We start from the raw sequence: 23,371 nt of genomic DNA, 5'->3' as shown, positions 1-23,371 counted from the left end.
GGAAGGCAAAGCAGAAAACAGATTATGCAAAAATACAAATGTTTTATATATGCTTCTTGAGTTCTGGTCCTTCCAATTCAGACAGGCTGGTATCAGAAGTAGTAAAGTTTGATGGGGGGGGGGGGGGGGGAAGTGATATGTTAGAGATACAGAATAGCTTCCAGATGAGAATCAATTAAATAGACTAGGGCTCTTCAGTGCAGAAAAGAAATGGCTGAATACAAGATTATGACAGATCCCTGCAACATCATGAAATGCGTGGGGAAAGAAGTGATTACAGAGTGGTTATTCACAGCTTCCCTTGACACCAAATTTACAGCACACCAAATTAAATTATCTGCTAGAGAATTTAAAGCAATGGGAAGTGTTTTCATGATTAAACTTAAGAATTCATTGCTACAATATATTGCTGGAAGTATATTCAAGTCCAAAAGCATTTTAAATTAATAGAAGAGAAAACAATTAATTGCTCTTAAATGTAAAGGAATGGACATATTCTCTGGGTCTGAAAGACCTTTAGGTTCAGACTGCCAGAAGCTGGGTGAATATATTGGGAAGCTATATATAGAGCCGATATATTGGCTGATACTACATACTACCTACACAGCTGCTGCTATCCATGGCCCTAAGCACAGATGAATGGCCTTCCTATGAAAGTAGTGGAGAATTCAAAGCTATAATTTCAAGCAATTTGTTTACAGATGTAGGTGAACAATTGGTTTGTGTGTTAGATGAGATTTGAAAATAATCTTGAGAGCTGTAACAGCTGGTAGCCTCCGTTTGCTCTGTGATATAAAGAAATATCTTGCAGTATGTGTGATGTGGGAAGGGTGTTCAGTGTACCCTTTGGAACAACATCTGTCACGTGATTGCCTATGATTTCAGGGGACTGCCGTGAGTTACCAGTCTGGTCCTCTCAAGGATTGTGTTCCTAGCGCTAAAAAATATGGGAAGTTAGTTTCTGCAGGGCAGCTCTGTAGCAAAGGTTGGATTCTGTAATGAATTCTGAAGCTGCTAGAATCATGTTTAATCCAGTATTCTGATTATAGGATGTTTCATGGACAAATCAGAAACAGATTGCAAGTACAGCTGCCCTGTAGCCTTATACCCCAAATTCACAAGGCTTCATGTAACTCAGACATAATTTTGAGAGCGCACGCAATCTTAACCCACACGTATGCATATATATATCTCAAGTGGGAAAGAGATTCTGTAGTGGCAGCTAATCAGTAGATACAGCTGAGTGTGACTCATACAGAAAGATTTCTTTTAAGGAAAGAATTCATAACTCAATATAAAGCCTTTTGTCCAACTGTAATTTAGATGCTGTTGTTTGTGGACTGCTGCTGTAGAATGTCTCTTATACAAATTTGATTTTTCAGTGCTGTTGGCTGAATGAGGACCTGTACTAGTCCAAAAGTTTAAATGTTACATCATGTTGACAAAGGTAAATGTGGAAGCTGCAGTCCTCACAGCTGTGGTATATCAACAGGTCATTGCTGAGGTAGTCTCATTTATCATGCAGTCCCCACCTAATCAGTCACAGGTTTTACACAGCAGACTAGTGCTCTAAGCTTGCTTCCTTCACCATATTAAAAAAAAAAATCTCTCTTTTTATTCAGACACTATACAATCTAAATGTACGCCTAATTTTTCATGGTTCCTATGTAATAAAGAATATGTATATGCAGATCAGTTCAAATGACATACATTTTCTTCACACTGAGAAGTAAAATGTGAGACCTGTATCTGAGAGATTAAACTCTTAACTGGATTTTATCCCCAAAGCTTTCTGGCCAGCGGTTTAGCTTTGAATTCTCAAGTAAAAAACATATTTTTAAGAGAAGGTATAAACATTTGTGCAAAGGGTCTTCATTATAAAACGTATACCTGAATTTGGGGCTTTTCTTTGGGATTGATCAATGTCTTTTCAATTGATTTATCATTGTTAGATTCCCTGCAAAACAGGTTAATATTAGCACCCCATTTCACAGAGGATTAACTAAGGCTTAGAAATCAAGGTCAGGCGAAATTACTACATTCTTCTTTGCTGTTTTTGTCTTTTCTAATTCTGACTAGCTCACAGCTATGGAGGTTAATATTCCAAAAATATTATGAATATGGACAACCTTGAGTATTTGTTTTCCCAATTGCTCCAGATGGGGAATTGGAACAGATTTTAATGCTACAGAATGGAGGGCGGAGAGGTATTGTGCCCTCTATTTCTGTTGATCAGCCAAAAAGAAGAGCTGTATCTTTGTGGATTTAGCCCTGGTTTGCTTCCTGTCATCTCCCTCCAAAATCTGCCAACAGGACTGCTTTCAGGACTGGATTTAGACAACTCAACTGATCTTCGAGAAAACATCAAATGCAGCCACTGCTTAGTATAGTCCTCATCCTCCAAAGCACCATTATCTGCCAAGTAGATGAGTTTCAGATATCCAGTTATGCCATCTGCCCAATGTTACCTATAAATAGAAAGGACTGGAGTCTTCTAAGAAGGGTTCTGACACTGCATGCCAAGAACAAATGAGATTTGTATGCAGCCTTAGCTCCTTGCCCGTATCAATGTTGGGTTCCAGACCCTGGGGGGGTCAGGTGTTGTATTCAAACTGCTCCTCAGCTCTAGAAGGTCCACTGGCGTAGCCAGCATCTTAACAGGCTTACACTTTGAGACTAGTAAGAGTCACAGTGGAGCCATCACTAGAACCAGTCAGTGCTAAAACTTAGAAGTTTCTGAGTGGGACCATGGCACTCTTGAAACTCACCTGGCACAGCTAAAAGGGGATATTCATTATAAGCATGGTTCTCAAAATTTTAGCCCAGCAACTTGTTCCCTCTGTGTTGTGATGTAACCTGGCAGGCAGCTAAAACCACCACACAGCTCACTCTCCCCACTTACCCTTGAAATGGGATGGAGGAGAGAATTGAATTGAAACATAAAACTTGTGGGTTGAGATAAAAACAGTATAATAGAACAGAAAAGGAATAGAATAATAACAATAATGATGATAAAAGAATATACGAAACAAGCAAGGCACAGCTGCTCACCAACCATTGACCAATGCCCAGCTAGTTCCCAAGCCACGGCCCTCCCCAGTTTATGTACTGAGCATGACATATGTTATGGAGTGTCCCTTTGGCCAGTTTGGGTCAGCTGTCTTGGCTGTGCCCCCTCCCAGCTTCTTGTGCACCTCCTGCAGAAGTCTCATGCCTCCTTGCTGGCAGGGCCTAGGAATCTGAAAAGTCCTTGATTTAATTGTAAACACTGCTTAGCAACAACTAAAAACATCAGTGTGTTGTCAACATTATTTTCATACTAAATCCAAAATACAGCACTATACCAACTACTAGGAAGAAAATGAACTGTCCCAGATGAAACTAGGACACTTACATTTATAAATTCACAGTACAATATTGAAATCTGTACTTTTAACAAGTAGAAATAGCTTGTGCTGCTATTTAACGCAGTCAACATTGAACAGTCATTTTCTATTATACTATATGTGGTGCTTCACAAAAATGTAGGAAAAGGACCTTTTGAATTTGGGGATTACAACTTCAAGATGTTGTGTGCTCAGTAAAAGGTCTCTTATTACCATGTAGGACATATTGAGTGCCACAGAGGATGATTTAGAATTTGACAGCTAACACTGAGATTTGTAATAACAAGTGTGACAGTTGTTTTACTGCATGAGTGATTGGAGGGAATAACACAGAGAAGATGGTCCTCTCAGTGTCTCTCTGGCAGTTTGGCATCAAAGCAGAATTGAAACAACAGCGGGAAGGAAAACAAAGATGTCAATTTGAAGGAAAACAGTGAGTTAAATTAGCTTTCCAGGTATTCAAGGGAGAGGAGAATATAAGCATTTACATTACAGTAGAAGGCAGAAAGAATAAAGAGTGTTACTAGTGAGACACCTGTTCAAAGGTGGATAATCTGGAAACTATAGCCAAGGAAGGGCTGCTTGAGGACATCTTAAGTTTTAGTGGATGCTGATAAGGAGACACAGAGGGATAATTAGATACCTGTTGATGTTTAAATGTGTTAAATATATTCAATTCCATGTGATATTTAAAAGAAGAATGGCAAAGTGATACTGTAGACTGTAGTGATACTGTAGAAATTCAGAAGATTTGACAGTTAGCTGGTAGAATGCTAACAGCACAGTACAGGAACTGAAAACAGACTTTCTGCATAGTTTGTTCAAATCTACCAGTTTTTCTAATATGTTGTTTTTATAAGCATCTACAGTAAAAATATTTAGTATCTCCTACCTGATTTTTTTTTTTTTTTTTGCAGCTGAAAGAACAAAGCTTATGTTTTCAAAAGTGATTAATGAGTTGGGTGCATTCATATTTGGGTACCTATCTTGAAACCTCTTTAAAAAGCTACTTTTTTTTGAAGAAACTTTCATTTTCAGAAATATTAATAGCAGGTTTCTTTAGGATGTCTCGTCTAGACCACCATAGATAGTATCCTCTCTGCAAGGGAGAGAGGAATGTTGGCATGTTTTTACAGAGGTTTTTTTATCAGCCCTACAGAAAGTCATCCAGACAATATGTGAAGAGGTATCAAAAGATGTCCATAAACAAGAAGATACGGTTAAGAAGATTGGACTGCAGCGGTATGTTACCTGATGGGTTTCTGAATGACTAGGGGAAGCAACTCATCGGGACAGAGCTTATGCTTTTTTTTTTTCTTTCTTTTTTTTCCCCCCCCTCAAACAACTGAATTCAGCATTCAGTGAATTCAGATGATGTTTTACACTTTTTGGCATAGGTGGCAGAATAGCCCATTTTGCTGCTGCGTAAGCAGTATGTATTTTCTGGAAAATACCCTATGAATCTTGTCTTTGCAAACAGAAGAGATCTTATGCTCCTGCAGCTTTGTAAAAAAAGCAATGTTCTATCTTATTTCTGCAGTATCGTTTCTGTTACTACCACTGCATTTTTCAGTAGTCTCTCTTAAAATTTCCAGCTAAGCTTACATTAGATGTGTTCCTTCATTACTCAGTTCTGTGGTGGTTTCCACAGCTATAAGATCAAAAACACAAGCCATTCTTACAATTGGACTTTGGTGAAGCATTTTTTTTCCACTTGAGTTAAGATCAAGAGAAATAAATTTTGTACCTGGATAGCTCCAGCAATTCTGTAATACTAAGAATGGTTTATCCATACCTGTAGAATTTTTGACGTTCTGGAGAAGGCATATTGTATGCTATTTTAAACCTTGTTGTGTCTTACAGTTTGTTGCCAGTGGCTCAGAAAAACTACAGAGTAAATATGCCATTCATTAAGAACCAAGAGAGTATATCATCAAGGAAGCAGAGGCCCAGAAGGCAGGGGTAAGGGTACAAATCTGGTTTTGAAGCACACTACGTGCTGTATAAACTCAGCTCTATGTGTGAAAAGTATTTGGCATGCAAATGTCGGAGAGTATTTTATTACATGAGACCAGAGCAGGCCAGTGAAACCTTGCAGCCTATTTAGTGTATTTCAATGCAATGAGAAAACACTTTCTTGGAAGGATGTGGCTGCAAAGGTGGTAAAAATCTAAATTTAATATAATTCTTTCATAAATTTGCTGAGTTAAAAAAAATGGAGGTAATATTCAGTTTGCATTTTTGCTAAGAATAAGGAGATCTCAACATTTATGTGGGCTCACTTTGCTGTATGTTCTGAGCAGCACAGGTGCTTACCACAAAATGGTTACTATAAGATGTTAATTCCAGTTTTCTGTGGTGTTTTAATTGCAGCTGCCATATCAGCTCTTTCATTAAAAGCAAATCTAACTTGTGTGCCGACGTGAGGCAGAAGTTCACAGCAGTACGTGAAGCAGCAGCTTGTTGTTTACATGATACCCTAGTGAGCTTTGAGAGGTAGGAAGAGATTATTTTCTGTATACTCCTAAAACACTGCGCACCTTGCTTCTGATCAGATTTAGGGCTTGTTTCAGGCCTTTTAAATATGTGTTTATATGGATTGACATTAAAATAAGAATATAGGGATGATAAAAAGTTTTATGACTGTGTACACAAAAATATATTACAGATAAAATATTTATAGCAGTGTTTTGGGATATTTCTGAAGGACTTTTCTGGAAATAATTTTGCCAAAAACATTGGATATATTTACTTTGGACATCGTAGTCCTTTTTACCCAAGACAGAATAATAAATTCAGTCCACATACAATCTGTATGGCTGTCTTGTACAGTGATCTCTGAACTGAAAACACTGTTCTTCAACATTGACTCTTCTCATAGTAACAGTTGCAATGTCCTCTCTCAAGGCCTTTTCCCAGATCAGTGACGTTTATACCTTGTTGACCAGCTGAAGCCTGTCGTCCTTTTCTTTTCACCCAGAAACATTAATGTGTGATGTTTGTGCAAATTCTTTTGTCTCAGTTAACATCAGACCTGAGATCCTTCTTTACATTGCTGTTCTGAAGGGTGTTACAGGAACAGCTTTCTTTCCCCCTCTCACTTCCCTCTTCTTTCCATTCTTCTGTTCCATTTTGTACTTAGATTTATTTCTTTTTGTCCCCAGAGCTGTCCTTATGTGGAGCTGGGTCCTTGTTTTCTTCCCTGAGCAGCTGTTGTGACTGCATAAGGAACTAGTCATTCCAGTATCCTGCAGTATAGAAGGACAAGTCAGATGGAAACTTACTACTTGCAGCTATTTTACCATTCTCTGTACAGCCACACAAGCTTATTCTGTTTCATCAGCATCTGGAGATGAAACCCCAGTTTGGCAGGATATACTATAAGTAATTTATTGGAAAAAAAAAAAGCAGATGTTTATTTTTGTTATAAAACAGTGGAACTTTTTGTAGGAATGCAAACATGAGCCCAATCTCTGAGTCAAAATTCTAACTCAGGTCACTCTATTCCACCTCTCTTCTGTTGTATTTTAAATATATTTTACCCTAAATCACTGTACTGTATTCTGTTTGTTTTTTAAGCAGTGGATACCTGATAGAAAGTGGAGGTTGAATTTCAGTTTAAATGTTTTAATTCTGAGGTTTGTTTCTTGCCTAGAGTTGATATAAAATGTAAACGCTTTAATATGTTTGTAGAAATACGAATGTATACAGAACACTGCAGAAGCAAAAATTGTTCTTAGTGTCCACAGACTGAACATACAATGTGTTCTTCACATTCATTCTTTGCATTCCTTAGTATCTTCCTAGTTAACTATGCAGAAGCATGGTAATGTTTAATACACAGCTTTAACTTTTAATTTTTTTTTTTTATTTTTTTTTAGGAGGCAGGAAGAGCGATGTTGTCAAAAATACCAGGCTTTGAAACAATTGAAGTATTTCCAAAGAGACATGGAAAGAATAAGACAGCTGGGCATGAGAGCTGAAAGAGAACATGATGAAGATGGACTAAACTGGTAAGGAGGCACAGAAACCCTCAGTTCAAATGAGACAGTCAGGGTCCTAGAGTTCTGTCTTTAGTACAAAAAGCTTTTTTCCTTCCCCCCCCCCCCCCAAAGCAAAGTATCACTAGAAACCATTGAATCAGTTCCTGGAAATGCAGCCTTTTCAAACTGGTAGTAACACAAATACAGATAGGATCTCCAGGAGCAGATCCCAGCCTGCTCAACAAATAGGTCAATTGGAAACAGTAAGAAAGGGGATAACGAAGATTTCCTTTCCAGCGATACTGAGCAAAAAGCACTCAGTCCTTGCATTCGCACATCCTCCCTGGCGTGTAGCTTTATAGGAGACTTCTTCACCAGGAAGTATGTAAAACATACTGTACCGTGAAGATGAGAGATACTGTATAAATGTATATGGGTTAGATTCACAACTTCTTACTGAACTGAACATTTGCACTACTAAAACTGATAGCAAAGGAGACTTTGACTCTAGCTGTCCATCCATGCTAAAAAGAAAAATATTTCCCTGCCAATGTTTGAACTGCACATGGATAATACTATAACACTTACAAGGGCAAGTAGAGTAATCACCTAAGTGCTTCCCAGTACAGCAATTCTGCAGATTACTAGTGTTTTATGTTTGAAAGGATATTAGCTGTATCCAGTGATAAGCTTCCAGATAGACACTACAAATAGCCTACTAGAATACCTCAGCAAGCTCACAGCATCTTCCCTACTGCCCTGTCCATGAGAACTCCTTGGACATGGGATTACAGAGTATGCGAAGTGCATGGAATGTTTTTTTTTCTTTTGGTTTGTTTTTTTTTTTCAGCCTGCCCTCTTTTTTTGCTCTCCTTGCTAGTAAGCCTTATGTCCCTCATAATTTGACATAACAAAACGTCCATTTCTAATCTCAGGTCCAAAATGCGGGTCGTCCAGGACACATCAGGAACACCACAGTCATGCATTAATGAATAAGCCTAGTCTTGGCCTATCTAGCAGAACTCTGGTTTTAATTGTGAAACACGTATGCTTCAGCTGTCCCCCAAATTTAAGATCTGGCATGTAAATAAGCCCTGAAACTGGAGTGGATGTGGTTTTGCATTTATACTGAAAGTTCTACTAGAAGAAGCCTTAATTTGGACAAAGCTTCATGAGTATGAAGGAGACTATCCTAATATGGCTTATTACTTTTCCCCTATGCAAGAATAGTACTACAAGTCCACTGTTCCTTCATATGAAAACTGTGCTTCCATAGTGAGGCGGCATCTTGCTTTCACTATGCCAGCACAGTTAGATGAGTATATCTTTCTATGCCAGCCCTGTTCTGCAAAGTGCTGTCCGTGAGGAGCATGAAGAGTGAAATCTCTAACAAGGCTGATCAACCCCCTTGTGGAGACACAAGTCATGACAGAGAAATTGCTTTCACCGTACCACTTGTTTCATTTACAATAGGGCTGGTTTTTCTCCATACTCTTGCAAACACTGCCTTGCCAAGAAAGCTGAATCACAGCAGGAACACTTTACTAGTATATGCTGTCAGTCTAGTTGTCTCCTCTCTCTCATGAAGTGAGAAAACCAAAAATAATATAAAATAAGAACAGCGCAATGTAAGAGTACACTAAACATAGCTTCCTTTCTCAAAATATCTTAATGCACGGATGGGTTATAAAAGCCCTGTGTGTGACACAATTACGGTAACCTGGGTAATCTAGCCAGTGATAATAAGGAGTTGGCTATACAGCCGTACCCATACCAGCAGTGTACTACTGAGTGTAGAACTGGCCCTAGTGAAGACGAGAACCTCTGTGTTTCCTTTTTTACTGGTTTAAGGAGGAAATTCCTCACCACTCTCCTGCTGTCCCAGTAACATGTATCCTAAACTGGAGGGAGAAGGCACTTCCTGCTGAGGTGTTGCGAAATCCTCCGCCCTCTGCAATGAAAGCCACAGCACACCCCAGTCATGCACAGTCTGGAAAGGTTTGGAACATCACTTTCCAGGACTGTCGAAGCATCACTGCAGAATTTATACAGAACATTAAAAAAAAAAAAAAAAAAGGCAGTCTTTTCACAAGAGTTTTATTTTTATTGTAATGTGTAATTCTCCTTCTGAATCTCTATATTCAGAGTGAGATGGTAAAGACTGCATGTTACAGTGCACTTACATCAGTGAGATTTATGTCAGCACACAGAGAGAGGAGAATGATGATAGCACAGGGAAAAGGGATAGTAAAGAGAAGCAGAAAGCATGTCGGATCAGGCACTGATTGCACTGGAAAATCCATAGAGGCTAAACAAAATAAATAGAGCAAAGATGAAGAGGACAAATCTGTAGTAAAATGGAAACATTTGTTAGGATTTTATTATTTCCTTTCATACCCAAGTTTGTCATCCAAAATTTAAATGAATAATGAAGAAGCATCTCTTTCAATGCTCTGCAAAGGGAATTGGTGCACAAGTCCAATAAAGTAAAGCTCTTTCATATTGTTTACTCGGAATTACACTGAGTATTACATTCCCTAAAGAGCCATTTTTTCTGTGGAAGTTATGGAGGTGGTGAAGTGGCAGAAATTCCAGACAAACCCAGAGTTATTAATCAGATGTGTATTTGTTCCCATGGCTTCTCTTTTTATTGCTGTTGTTCTTTCTGCTAAAGGTTTCCTGTATTGCTTGCCAGACTCCCAGAGTCTGTGAAGAGTGACCGTTATGTACAGAAAATCTTAAAGAAACTAGAAAAATATGGCAACATTCCTGACTTGAAAATTCGTCCAGACACCTTTCTTAAGGCTCTGGCTGATCTACAGGTGTGGGAGCTGTGTTCTCCAGAAATTGCTGCAGCTGTGGAGGTGAGATGAGTCCAGTTCTTGATTTTTCTGTGTGATGAGGGTGGGGAGAGCAGGCACTATAGGTGAAATTCATGCAATGGAAAGTTACCAGATGAAGTAATTTAGGATTTCACTAAATAAAGATGCTACTGTTCCCCTTTTACAAGGTACTTTGAACTCCTCAGAAGAAAGATGTTATGACAAGCATTGGATTATTAATCAGTATCTTTTTATTATTATGTCATTGTTGATTTATTTACCGCCATAGCAAAAGTGACATCTGTCATAAATTGTAAGGACACTTAAAGAGAAACATTAATTTGTGCCCTGAAAAGGCCTGTCATTCCCAGTAGTTACATCCATGAGCTATTCAAGTAATGTATTACATCACTGATCCAGGAACTCTGCAGATATTTTTGTTTTGCTTCAGCAACATTAAAAAAAAATCTACTTCTCAAGATCTTAAGTTGGGCTCAACTCCTGTAGTTCTAGAAGCAATTGGCAGAAGAGGAAGGACACAAGAAAAGGAAGAGATTACATTTAGAATATATACTGCTCTGTAGTCTAACCAGGTAACTAGCTTACAAAAAATGGCAATGATGCCACCTTGTGTTTTTTGTTCTCATCACAGTAATTTCCCCTAATCTACAAGACCAACAGAAATCTCTGAGAGGCAGCAGGTTATGTGCATCTTACACCTATCGAGTGTTACCGTACCTTACAAAGGCAAAAGTTAAGCACCCAACATGTCGAGATCAGGCTACCTGTATTTTCTTGATGTCTTATAAAAATAGCCATTTTGTCATGTGCCCTAATTTGCAGAGTCACTAACCAGAGAGGCAGCCTTGATTTAATGTTCAATGTATGGCTCTGTTGCTTGCTCATTTTAGATCTATTTCTTTGCTGTTTCCATGCTGTTCCCTTTGCATTTTGATCCCTCATATTAATGCAATAGTAATAGAGGAAAAACACGAGTGTAGCTGAATCTCCTATCTATTTATTTATATGTCTTTCAAAATTAGCCACAGAGGTGCTCCTTCTGACTGGAATAGATAAAGAAAACTTGCATTTTAGGAGCAAGAGCAACATCACTGAATATGACCTAGCTGATACTGAGAGAGATTCCACATTAAGTTCTTATTGAAGTTCAAGTTGCTTCAATGTATGTACTGCAATGGTAGGTAGAAGACAGCTGCAAGTTTTAAACACAAAGACTTGAGTTGGAAGGATTCAGGATATAAATTGCAATGAAGATTTGTAGTGTTCTCCTTTTAAGTCTTTTTAGAGAATATCTAGCTGTTCTGAAAGTTGCATTGAAAATGTTTTGGTGATATAAAGCATTATACTGTTTGCAGAAGCCGTTACATTTGTTCTGTTGTCACAGTGGTCAACTTTTCCCACATTATTTCTCTTACACATAAAAGCTCATGAAAGAACCTTTTTCTCTTTCAGTTTGTACGTGAAAGTATTGTGCAGATGCCAGAAGAGGATTTCAGCGAGTGGTTTCAGACAAGAGTAGCCCCCCTCAGTGCAGAGTCTTCTACCTTTTAATCAAACGGCCAGATGAGATGGTTTTCCAGCTACAACTGTCTTCAACTGAAAACTACTGCCTGTTGAGATCTGCCTCAAGGAAGACTAGAGAAGGGGAGTTAACTTCAGGAAGTCCCACTGACCACTCTTGCACAACTGCAGCTTGTCCCTCTGCAGTGCTTCACTGGCTGTCATTGGCCATAGAAAATAAAAACTAAATACTGTTGCTCCTTCCCATATGATGTCTTGGACACACCATCAATTTTCAATCTCATCTAACCATGTAGGATGAAGACTTGAGTTTCTAATCACGGGTCAGGTTATTTCTTCAGATATTCCTCTACCAATACCTACACTGTAACAGGCATCTACTCAGTGCGGATATACTGATTTCCATATCTAAATAGCATTGTCTCTGCTCTTCATTTTAGCTCTCCTTTATAAAAAAATATCCCAAGCACAGGGCAGTTGTAAGCTTTAAGATAATTCTTTTTTTGCATTAATCCTTTCTTGTAATTCAGATGTTTTATTTTTGCATTGAGTTTATTCTGTAGTTATTCTGTGATTATGGATTAATTCTTGCCTTATTAAAATCAGTATTCAAAAACCAAGCATCCTTAGATGCATTTCCCAGGTTTTCACCTGAACATATGTTTTCCCCTGATTACCTTAGCATATGCTTGCCATTACTATGCTGGGTAAGACAGTAGAATGACAGCCCTGAACTCGCAGACAGTGAGAAATACGTGACCTTTGTGAACCTGTCTGGGCTTAACCATGTATTTCATGGTGGGTCACAATTGCTGGGTGATGGAATCAGTGACCCAGTGACCTTCTAAGCTGATGATCTTAATGAGCTGCTTACCTGCCTGTCAAAGCTTCCAGCCGACCCACTGAGGAGAAATGTTGTTGATCCTTCAGCTGCAATAAGGGGAAACAATACCAGCTTAGGGTCCAGGTGAGTACAGTGATCACTGATGTGTAATATGTTATTGATTACTGGCCTTATTTTGTCCCCTCCTCATTATCAAGAGAAATCTTTTTCAAGGAAAAGAGCCAAGAACACAGATTTCTTTGACTTACAGCCATCAGAGAAAGTAAGCTCTTAAAGTTCTGCTGTGCTCCCACTTTTGCAGCTTGGGATCTCCTGGCTGAACTGTGGTTACACAAGGTGAAACCTTCATCTTGGTGCTCCCTCACTATATGGAACTGCAGATATAAGGTTGCAAGTTTTCCTTACGTATAAGAAATGCAAACAAAGGGGCTTGTCCTCAGCTGAAGTACATGAGCCATGCTGCCAAAATCAAAACTTTATACCAGCCGAGCACAAGACCTAATGTGTCTGCCTGCATGTAAGATGAGATGATTGTGCCAAATGTAATTAGCTAATGTCTGAGCAGCTCTTGAGCTCCCAAGACAGGATGTCAATGTTGAATGTTAGGAGTCTCTAATGTTTTTGTGGGATTATGAAATATCTTATGTATGTTTTCATTTGATAATGGCTTTTCTCTCTCAAATTGCCACTAGGTAACAGAAAGAGACTCTTTCTCTAAAAAGAAAATAGACCATCTTTTCTCCTCCTCCAGCACCAGCCTAATGAAAAATTTTCTGCTTCTTTGAGGTGGAGAAATGCTCCGCTGGAGCAAAATAGCAGTTTCCCTTTTCCTGCTTCCTGACAAACTTACGATTTCCTCAGGCAAGATCCTCAACCCTACTCAAGTCTTTTCCAATTTAAAGGACTGAAACAATACAAAATTGTTTAGAGGTCCATACCCAGATAAAAGTAGACTTGAACTTTTTAAACTTTTGGGGGTTTTTTCCTGCAGATATCTTGGATTCTTCCAAATACTTCTGTGAACAATCTTACAATCTGCTTTAGTAGATCCTTGGGAAGTAGGTTCAAAGTAACCCATTTAACACATTGGAGATAGATGCACCAAGAGTCCAAGCAATTTACTAAAGGTCAACAGAGGATGTGGTAGCGCTGCTTGGATTAGTGTTCTGTCTGCTTGTCCTTCCTCCCTTTCTGGTCTGGTCCTTTATAATTTCAGGTAATGGACCAGTCATTCACAAATTCCGTTAGCCAAAACAAACATTCAAGCTTGGGCTGGCCATTTGCTTCACACACTGGAGGGATGTTTGGGGGATTCAGACATTGAACTCACAGAGAATGTTGATCCTGTTTCCTGCTGCCTGATGTGTTCTCATTGTCATCCAAACCCCACCCTTTTTAGATTACACCTCTGTGAAACTCAAATAAGAACATTTTCCTGGGTCTCACTAGTAGCAGGGCAGAAAGTTGTTGTTGCATGAGAATTTCTTGGACACTAGGCTGACAAGTGTTACAGGAAAACTTATCAATTAAAATAGTAAGTAATGCATTTTTCACCATTCACCCTTCCCTTCTGCTTCACAATGGTTCTGAAATTGTCATTCTCTTTTTTTCATAGAAAAGATTTCACTGTGGTAGAAAAGAAGCTCTTTTGCTGCTGTGCAGAAGGGCAGGGAAACAGCAGCATTCATCCCATTGAACCAGCCACTGAGTTCCATGTTTTGATGATGCCACTGCACTGATTGTGGCTCTCTTCCTCTTTGTGGTAAGTGGCCATTTTCATACTAAAGCATGGTCTTAAGGAATAAAAGGCAGATCCTAGATTATTCTGCAGTTGAGAAGGGAAATAAATGGTGTATTCCGCTAGAAGAGAAAGAATTTGCTCTGCTTTGTGCAAGAGCAAACTCAAAGCTAACTCCCATCAGAATACACCTTCTAAAGTAGCTCGCCATGCTACATGAATCTCCTGCAGGTTTAGACTAATTACTGCATCAGCCCCACACAATTACATTATTTTGTATTGTATTATATTGTATCAGTCCTGATTAACAAAGTCAGTTTTCAAGATTCTGATTTTCCATTGTTGAACTAGACTTTTGCAGTACACTTCACAGGCAGGATCAGAACCTAAAGGAGGGAAAGGCTGAAAAAGGAAGTCTCTTTTTTTTGTTGACGTGTCTTTCCTTTTTTTTCCTGGCAAATGGTTGTTTGTTTTCTATGTGATTTACATAGCTTTTTATTAGGGTGGCTATATTTTACTATATTACATTGTAAATTACACCCAACTATATATGATGGATTTAGTCATTGTGCTGTAAATTGTAGTGGATTTTTAAAAGAACCCATCATGGTTCACAACCGGGGCATCTAATTTATTTCTAGTGCCAGATTACTATAACAGTCATCAAAACATTGTCTTGCACAGATAGTTTATTAAAACATTTCTCGGAATATTCTAACAAATGCTTGCCTTTGTTTCTGTTTGTAGGCTGTTTCCTACCTACAGTTCTTCAAACCATGTTTACAAAGTAGGGCAGGTTGCAGCTAAGGGAAATACGTATGGTCTATAACGAAAACTTCGCACAAAAAGTGCGGAGGGAAGATTACAATGTCCAACTGTTCCCATTTGTTGTAGGAAAAGAGGAAGAACTATAATCTAAGTGGCTGAGATAAAAGTGACAAAAAGGAAGCTTTTGCTCTTCAAAAAAATAGACTTGATTACTGCAGGCTTGTAAAAAGAATGCAGGACACAAGCAAGGACTGAATATTGCTCTTTTTTTTTTTTTTTTTTTAAAAGCCCTCTCCAAATTCCGCAAGAGAATTACCAGATTTTCTCATGCATGAAGTATAAAAAGAAAATACTGGAATTATTAAACAAAACAATCATTTTGTATGGAAACTGTGGGGGGCGTGAGCAATGGGCAGATTCCTTAGCCATAGGGAAGGAACATTAGCTAGCTAGTCTTCCTCTACAGTTACAGCCCCCTCTATAGCTAAAGGGGACAAGAAGCCCTTCACCCACACAGAAAATCCAGAATCCCGAAGTACTTACCCCCACACAAGTTAGTGTAGGTAACTGGATTCTGGTTGTTTCTGGAGAAGCAGTTCTCTCACTGTTAGCTATAGAGGGGGCTAAGAGAAATCACTTGCCTGATATATATGGCTAAAGCTCAGTTTTCTGTGATAGTATTGCATCTGGATTTTTGACAGCCATGGAGCATAGTATGGCAATTCTGTCCCAAAATAGAATATTTGCATATTTATGAGTCTGATGTGCTGGTGTCTACCCAATCTGTAGCTTTATCTTTACTGCAACTTGACATGACATCACAGGACAAAAGTGAATGCTGAGTTTGTACATTTGAACAGGGTTTTGTTTTTTTTTTTGAATTGTGATAAATGTATAAATTAGGAAAAAGAATCATGCCCTGTGATGTCTCCATCCAGGTTATTTCCTGGTGGGTTTCATATCCCAGAAACAGTGTCTCAGTTGCTTTTTGCCCATTAAACGATCTCCTGATGTAATATTTAAATGAGTTCTCGGCCATGTTCACCAGTGCGCTCTAGGCCACTGCAATTACATTGAAATAAAGCTGGAGTGGCATTGATCAGTCAGATCTAAATTTGATGACTGTTGTAATTACGGTATTTGGGAATCCTTAATGAAAGAAGAGTACACGTGTATATGTGTGAGAGAAGGAGAGATGGTTCCTATGGGATGCTACACAATGGAAAAGTGCTAAGTATATTAATTATTTATAAAACAATTAGTATTCAGCTTATCCCACAAGTTCAGATCTGAGTCCAGATCCAAACTTTCCCTAATGGGTGCATTTAGCCTTTTGGTTCAAGCCCTACCCTACTTGTAAGTAACATGACTGACCTAGTCCAGCCACAGAACAATACACATAGCCATGCCTGTATTTTGCTCTTGTTTGTATTCTGTGAAGCTGGAGCTGATCCAGAGAAGTCTATGAAGAGATTCCAGAATGACTGTGGGGTGAGTGAGAACTAATTAAATTCATTGTCTGTACCAAATACCTTAATTAACAGAATGAGGTGAAATAATATTAAATAATCCTGAAACATTTTCATAGACATTTGAATTTATGAAAATTATTGAAAACAGCAATTTTCAGTTATTTGCTAGTACAAATTAGTTTGCAATTTCTTTGATAATTCAAATACTACTCAAGTTGGCAAAATTGTTCCAATTCTTAAACAAGTCTGTTATAAATGTTTTCAGGAACTCCTAGAAAATAAATGTTCATTAATATTTCTAAAAGGCTGAATTTACAGCACTGCATTGCACAGCCACGTCTGAAATGAATTCTTCTAGCAGGAAATCTGAAAAATTAGGTGCCCAGTTTAATATAAAGATAGATGTAATTGAGAAGGTGCCTGCTATTAAACCTCCCAGTAGCAACGACTCTTAGAAGAAAAGAGGTAAAATTAGATTTAACGTAGTATAGGCTGTCCATACACAGTGACAGAGAAAGAAATATGTTTTCTTTATGAGATATTTCAAATAAATGTTGTATCAACATTGTTTTTAATTAGATTACATAAATGATACTGTCCACTAGGAACTAGTACTAGAACCTGTGTGTGATAACATTCTTAGCACATGAAGGTCTAAATTTGAAAAACACCAGCAATTAAGTCAATGCCAGCAGAGTGTGTGCACCACTGAATATGTCCCTGAATATTATCTCTGGTCAAAAAGCATGTCCCAGTCGCTGATCAAACTTCCCAGTACAATGATGCTTTTTGGTCTTTGGCTAGCTGTCAAACAGCAGGTGTCAACCAACACACAAGTGTACTGGTTGCACTCATCATCCTGTATCCCAGACAGGCCCACAGTAACCAGCGACAAGCCTAGCTGAGGAATAGCCACCTGGGCCAAGAAGAAAGGTAGTAAGGATATGTAGGACATGTATGCTAGACTCCTTTGTTAGAGGAGAGGCTTAAATGTTCTTTTTGCAAGGGCTCTTAGCCTCTGGAACTGCTTCTATTCAGCACAGCCTGAATTTTCTAGCTTTTCAGGCATGCTGCACAAGGCAGCTGCTAAGAACACTTCTTAGCATGGTAATGGACTTTATGTGCTTTAGAAGTGACTTATAAGCAAAATTCCTGCCTGGGACTCATCTCCTCTTACTTTAATCCTAAGGCATGCAAGCTCACTTCGGGCACATTCTTCTCCATGTGGATTCTAAAGGAAATTTGACTTAGCTGAGCTGTGATGCTCTGTTTTCAGATGTGAGGTAAGATAAATCCTGCCATTTCAGTGCTACAAAGGGACTGCTACAACAGACTGTCTTGTCAGTCACAAGGAAAAAACTTCCAAGAACATGAACTCATTTGCAGGGAAATGGAACACTGAGATAAAACAAGGGCTTCTCACAGCACTGAGCAGATGCTCACTACGGTCTGAGCTGGCGTAACAGATCCTTAATGTTGATACGTGATTAAATCAGACAGGTCAGAAGCCAGGAGATAGAATGGAAAAGGATAGATCATGAAAAACCATAAAGACATCTTCACATGTGTTTAAGCGCTAGCCGGTTTGCACAGTCAACTTATTTATTGGCTTCAAATTATGATAGTACTTCAGAAGGTTACCAATGAATGAAAAAACAATCTCAGACTATGAAGGAAATTTCATTTTTTATCTGAACATTTCCCTGTTGACATATTTATTTGCCATGAATAATTTACCAAAGTTAACAGCTCATCACGGGCCTTTGATGTTTGCAAAGCCACAGCCCACAGTTATAGTCCACAATGAAAAATAAGAGTATACAGCTGCAAGGGTAAAATTGCAGTTATGTTTAAGCTGAGAAAGGCATTTCTCTCACAATACCTATTACAGCATCAGTATACACTGATCCCAGTGGCAAAATAATGCATCAGCCCCACAGACACTGCTGACTCAGTAAAATACCCACAGAAATACAATAGCAAAAAAGTTCTAATCCACCATTTTTAAGGAAGGTAACACACATCCTTCCAGCCATTACGCCTTCTACTATTTAATATGCCACATATTAAACCTTGTCCAATTCAAAAGCAGGAAAAATGAGACATGCCCCTGTTGTCCCCTAACTGGTTATATACTAGAAGAAATGATGACAGTGATATGAACAGACTTAGGGAAAGGTCTAAATTAATTCTTGAAGTTCAATGTAATGCAAATATAGCAAGTTGGGGGAAAAAAAAAAGAAAAAAAAAAAACCACAAACAGGAATTTAGCCTTTGATTCCTGAATGTTCTCATTTATTTATGGCAGAGAGTTAAGGGGCTGTTACACCTCTTGATTCAACACTTGTGCCATGCACAGATACTGACTCTTATCTGGTTCTCGTGGAAAAGAAATAATTTTCAGACAAGTTCTCTCTCTCTTCTTTATAAGTCCACCCACTACTCTGCCTTCCATGAGAAATCACCATCAAAATTATTCTTGCAACTCTTTGAATACAGTATTCAGTTAAATAACACCGCAGCTGCCTGTCTTGGGAAAAGTATAACTGTGTGAATATTTAATATGTATGAAAACCAGTAAACTGTACCTATCTGATTCAGCCTCATAATACCTTTGCTAGGCTCTCCACTGTGTTGGGGTCAACACAATGAATTACAATAGATTTCTTTCTTTTTGCACTTCTTGAAACTGTCATAGTCCTGATTCCTTAAGTACTGCTTAGACATCTGCTATACCTGGTTTAGTCATTAACATCACTTCCATTTTTATCCAAAGTTTCTGTTGGTTAATAGTAGTATATTCACTGTCATCACACTGAGGCTACTTTTTTATTCCTTGTTCTGAGTCCAGGACAAAATGCTACTCTCAAATAAACATTCCTAGGAGCCAACCAAATAAGATTAGAAAGGATTATCTGAAGATCAATACCAACCAGGTCAGCTCTTCTCTTATATCTCTCCCCATTCAGGATTCTCCATAACTTCTGTTGAACTCTAGCTGCAATATAGAGTAAAAAATATGGCTTCTCATTAAAAAAAATAAGCACCAGGCACAGAGTTCTGGTCCAAAACTTGAAAACCCCAAACTGTGGAGATATTTGGGTTTAAGACCTAAAAAACAAAATATAGAATGTTTTTTGCAGCTGGAGTTCAGGCAGAAGTAAGACAGTTCACCTCCATTCACTATAAATAGAGGCTTCTAAGCAAAGACCTATCAGTGCAAAGGAAATTTGGACAATGAAATGTAGAAAATGTACAGAAGAAAGGACTGATTTAGCAGTAAGCCTGCAAAGAGGAAAAGCTGGAGAAGCTGGTTCATTTGGCGTTGCAGAATGGGAACACACAGGGAGTCGTTTCCCTCCCATAGCTGCTTGGCTGACACAGATTTCTTTGTAACTTACTAGCAACAAGAACTAATAATGCACTTCAGTCTTTGTTCCTTCATAGCCATGGTCTCTGAGTTTGTGAAGTGTTACTAAATGGCCTGATGATCATGAGGATGAGCAGCAAGCAGAGAAGGGATGTTCCCATATGCTTGTCAAGATCAGAATGACCAGGTACAGGACTGTCTTTAATTTTAAAAAGGTAGATTAGTTTTCCCCTGCTCCCCTGTAGAAGACTACTTCTGCACAAGCAGTTATTAAAACAAACTGAAATACTATCTTTTGGAATATGGGAGGCCTCCATCCAATGTCATGTGTCCCATCTCCAGGTGATCTCCCTTTTGGGAGAGGGGAAGAGTTAGAGCATTGAGGTACATGACAGAAGTACCAGCCCAGCTGTGTATACATAGCCTTAATCCCCGTGGGCTTGCTTGTTCCGTTTGTAAAACAGGGATGATTTTTACTATCATGAGATACTGTGATGAAGTATATAAAGAATTTTAAATTACTGTGCAATTGATATAGTATGAGAATTTTAGACATTGAATTAATTTCCAGTTTATAGTTTTCTCTTCCCTTGGGATTACAAGGTAGCCAGGTTTACTGTTCTCTCAGGAAGATAAAGTATGGCTAAATGTTGGAAGATGCTTGGGAGGATTTTTTTTTTCTTCAGGTAAGTAGAACTCAGCTTGGAGCCTTATGTGGCTGTTGACTGTTACTGTGACCTCCTTCCCTGAAAGTGTTTAAGTCTGGGTGGAGAAAGGTTCCTGCAAACATCTTGTCTGCTGTATTTGGAAAGGCTCGAGTCCGTGATCTAGCCAAAGAACAACAGTTCTTTGGAAGAGTATAAAAGCGTTGCTCACAGGTCTCCTTTATTATTTCTATGGTCCTTTTTTCAGCTTAATAATCCAGAAGGGTTGGAAACAGAGGCAATGATAGGCAGCTGTGAGACCATACTGAAAAATAACAGATAGTTGTTTTAGAAATACACTGTTTGCATTACTGTCAGGTAATGGGCAAGTTTCACCCTTGGGCACACTGCACTCTTAAAAATTTGCCATTATTCTCTTTTTTTCTACGAGCAGCTGGGAAAGAGCAATGTGCTCATTTCTGCCACAGGAGAGCAGAAAGCATGATCTGAAATCAGGTTTGTTGAACATCACTAGCTCTACTGCATAGGGACTGACTCTGCTAATACAAACAGTCTCATGTAAGGCCAGTTTGGTGACATGTTGCCACATTGTTCCAGCAAGAACTGTGATCTGGAAATGCCTCCCTCACTTTACACTGAGCTAGTGTACACCTAGCTAGGCTACACCTAGCCCATCTGACCAGTTTCTCAGGCCAGTACAGGGTCCCACCAGCTCCTTCTGGCGTGGCTCTACCCTTGAGAAGAGTTCATAGTGCTCAGCATTTGCAGAGACTCTGCTCTCTTAGTGCTGCGGAGAACCAATGAGGAAGCTCCTTGTATCATGTTCTCTGTACATAGATGTCCCAAACAACCTCTGGGTATTAAACTACCATTTTTGATCTTTATGTGGACTTTGACTTGTGTGTGCAGACACTAGAACTTCTTTCCAGAACCACTGTGAGCCATGAACATGCCTTTGAGGAGAGTCCTACCAGCCAGCAATACAGCAAAGTGTGGTGGAGAGACCATATTCTGCTTTACAACAAATCCTGCTGTCAAGCTATAGCACCCTCTGAAATCAGGGGAAGATGACCTTTAAAAAAAAAATCTTGAAACTATCATGTCTCTAGCCCATCTGCTTTGCCCATCATGATAAGCAATTTATCCAGCATACTGGATATCTTACTCATATCACTGGGAAAATCTCCACTCTGTGCAGAGCAATCAGTATCTTTTTCAAGACAGCTTGAAGTGCAAGGCTGTAAGCAAAAATATTGGGTACTCTGACTCATTCTCTTGGAGGGCTATTTTTATGATTGTTCACCATGAAACTCCATCTTAAAACTCTCAGTTAATGTTCTTAAATAATTTCCACAGGTTTCTGCTGAGCCATCTCAGCACAGTGGTTCTTCCCTCTGAGGTAAGAACCTTTCCCAGGTTTTCAGGCATGTAACTACCCTCCATCGCTGCAGTCTGTGAAACCAAACTATTGGCTTCTTTTTCTTTTCCTCGGTAAGTGGCTACAAGTCAGTGTCATTTAAAATTTAATCAATCTTGTCCTAACAGGATATACTTCTTGGATTTTAACCCATCTTCTACATAAAACAAACCACTAAATTCAGCTACAATAACTGCCTCATGACAGAACCTTTGTCTCAACAACTTCTTAATGAGCTCTCATTATCACAAATTGCCCCTGAATATCTATAATATTTTTTGTAGCTCCACACATCTCACCACTTCCTGTCTCCTGCTTTCTTTACAATCCATTAGCATCCCTTAGCTGCCTCATTTGAACAATTAAACTTTACTGTTTCTAGAAACGCACAAGGAACCCCAGGTTCTACTATTAGGTCTGTGTCTTTGAGAGACCTGGAAAGGCATTCACACGGTCCAACTTAACAGAGCCCAGATTCGTCCTACAATTCAGAGAAAGATTTAGTGCAGGTTGTTGGCCTGATGTGACTGGTAACTTCACCAGTCTCTGAATCACCCTCTTGGAGGTCCCCATAAAGGTGCTTAAACTAAATGTCTGATATTAGGCAGTGAGAATCTACATCCTTTCCTCATACCCCAGTTTCAAGTCTCCCTGACTAGTCTCTGCACACAACTTTGCCTTCTCTATAGAGTTGATGTGCCAGCAGCTTTTTGTTGTGCTTGTTTATGTTGAACTTTAATGGCTCAAACTCCCTATGTGAGCTGGATGTTCTCATTCACATGCCTGATAAGAAGTTCTTTTTTACCTGTGAGTGTTTCAACTACAATCAGACAAACTCAAAGTTATTAAGCCATTACAATGTTTCCCTAGAAGTCTTCTCATGGATTAAAGGCTGGAGTGGCCCTGGAAGATGCTAATCCTTTGCAAAGGGTAAGTCCAGGGCCTCCGTCCCTACTGAAATCAATTCTAAAAGTCTTTGTCATGTGATGCAAACTGTGTTTTCTGAGCTTGTCTGGTGACTGTGTTTAAAGTCCTCTGAGAACAAACATATCAGAGATTTTACAGCTACAAAGAGCTTGTGCCTGAACACTAATGGGTACATGGGCAAGCACATGTAACTTTGGCATTTCTTACTCTTTCCTAAAGATAAAGCATCTTTTCTTTTGACATTTTGATAGATCAGCAGATTCTCATTCGATGTTATATATTCCAGGCATGCAGTTGAGAGATGATTGATGTCTATGAAAGTAAAAATACTGCACCTATATTTCTCATGTCTTTACTGTGTTGACTGCATTTTATCTTATAGGATGACATCCAGAAACAGGAAAACGTGGCTCCATTCAAGTCAATTGCGAAACTCG

The 23,371-nt window shown here is 38.9% G+C and overlaps 1 protein-coding gene across 2 annotated transcripts in view; it reads left to right on the top strand.

The window, feature by feature from the left end:
* Positions 1 to 12,594, top strand: part of CCDC60 (coiled-coil domain containing 60) — a 66,267-nt gene extending 53,673 nt beyond the window's left edge. For both annotated transcript variants that reach the window (XM_075769823.1, XM_075769822.1), the window contains 6 exons: positions 4,538 to 4,628; positions 5,250 to 5,348; positions 5,760 to 5,882; positions 7,268 to 7,399; positions 10,044 to 10,233; positions 11,665 to 12,594. In XM_075769823.1, the coding sequence (XP_075625938.1) occupies positions 4,538 to 4,628; positions 5,250 to 5,348; positions 5,760 to 5,882; positions 7,268 to 7,399; positions 10,044 to 10,233; positions 11,665 to 11,763 (734 nt within the window). In that variant the 3' untranslated portion in view covers positions 11,764 to 12,594. The remainder of the gene's footprint in view (positions 1 to 4,537; positions 4,629 to 5,249; positions 5,349 to 5,759; positions 5,883 to 7,267; positions 7,400 to 10,043; positions 10,234 to 11,664) is intronic.
* Positions 12,595 to 23,371: the final 10,777 nt, after the last annotated feature.

This window comes from Balearica regulorum, chromosome 17 (assembly GCF_011004875.1).
Source record: "Balearica regulorum gibbericeps isolate bBalReg1 chromosome 17, bBalReg1.pri, whole genome shotgun sequence".
Lineage (NCBI taxonomy): Eukaryota > Metazoa > Chordata > Aves > Gruiformes > Gruidae > Balearica > Balearica regulorum.
Note: the sequence above shows the minus strand (reverse complement) of the source record. Positions and strands in the feature narration are given on the sequence as shown.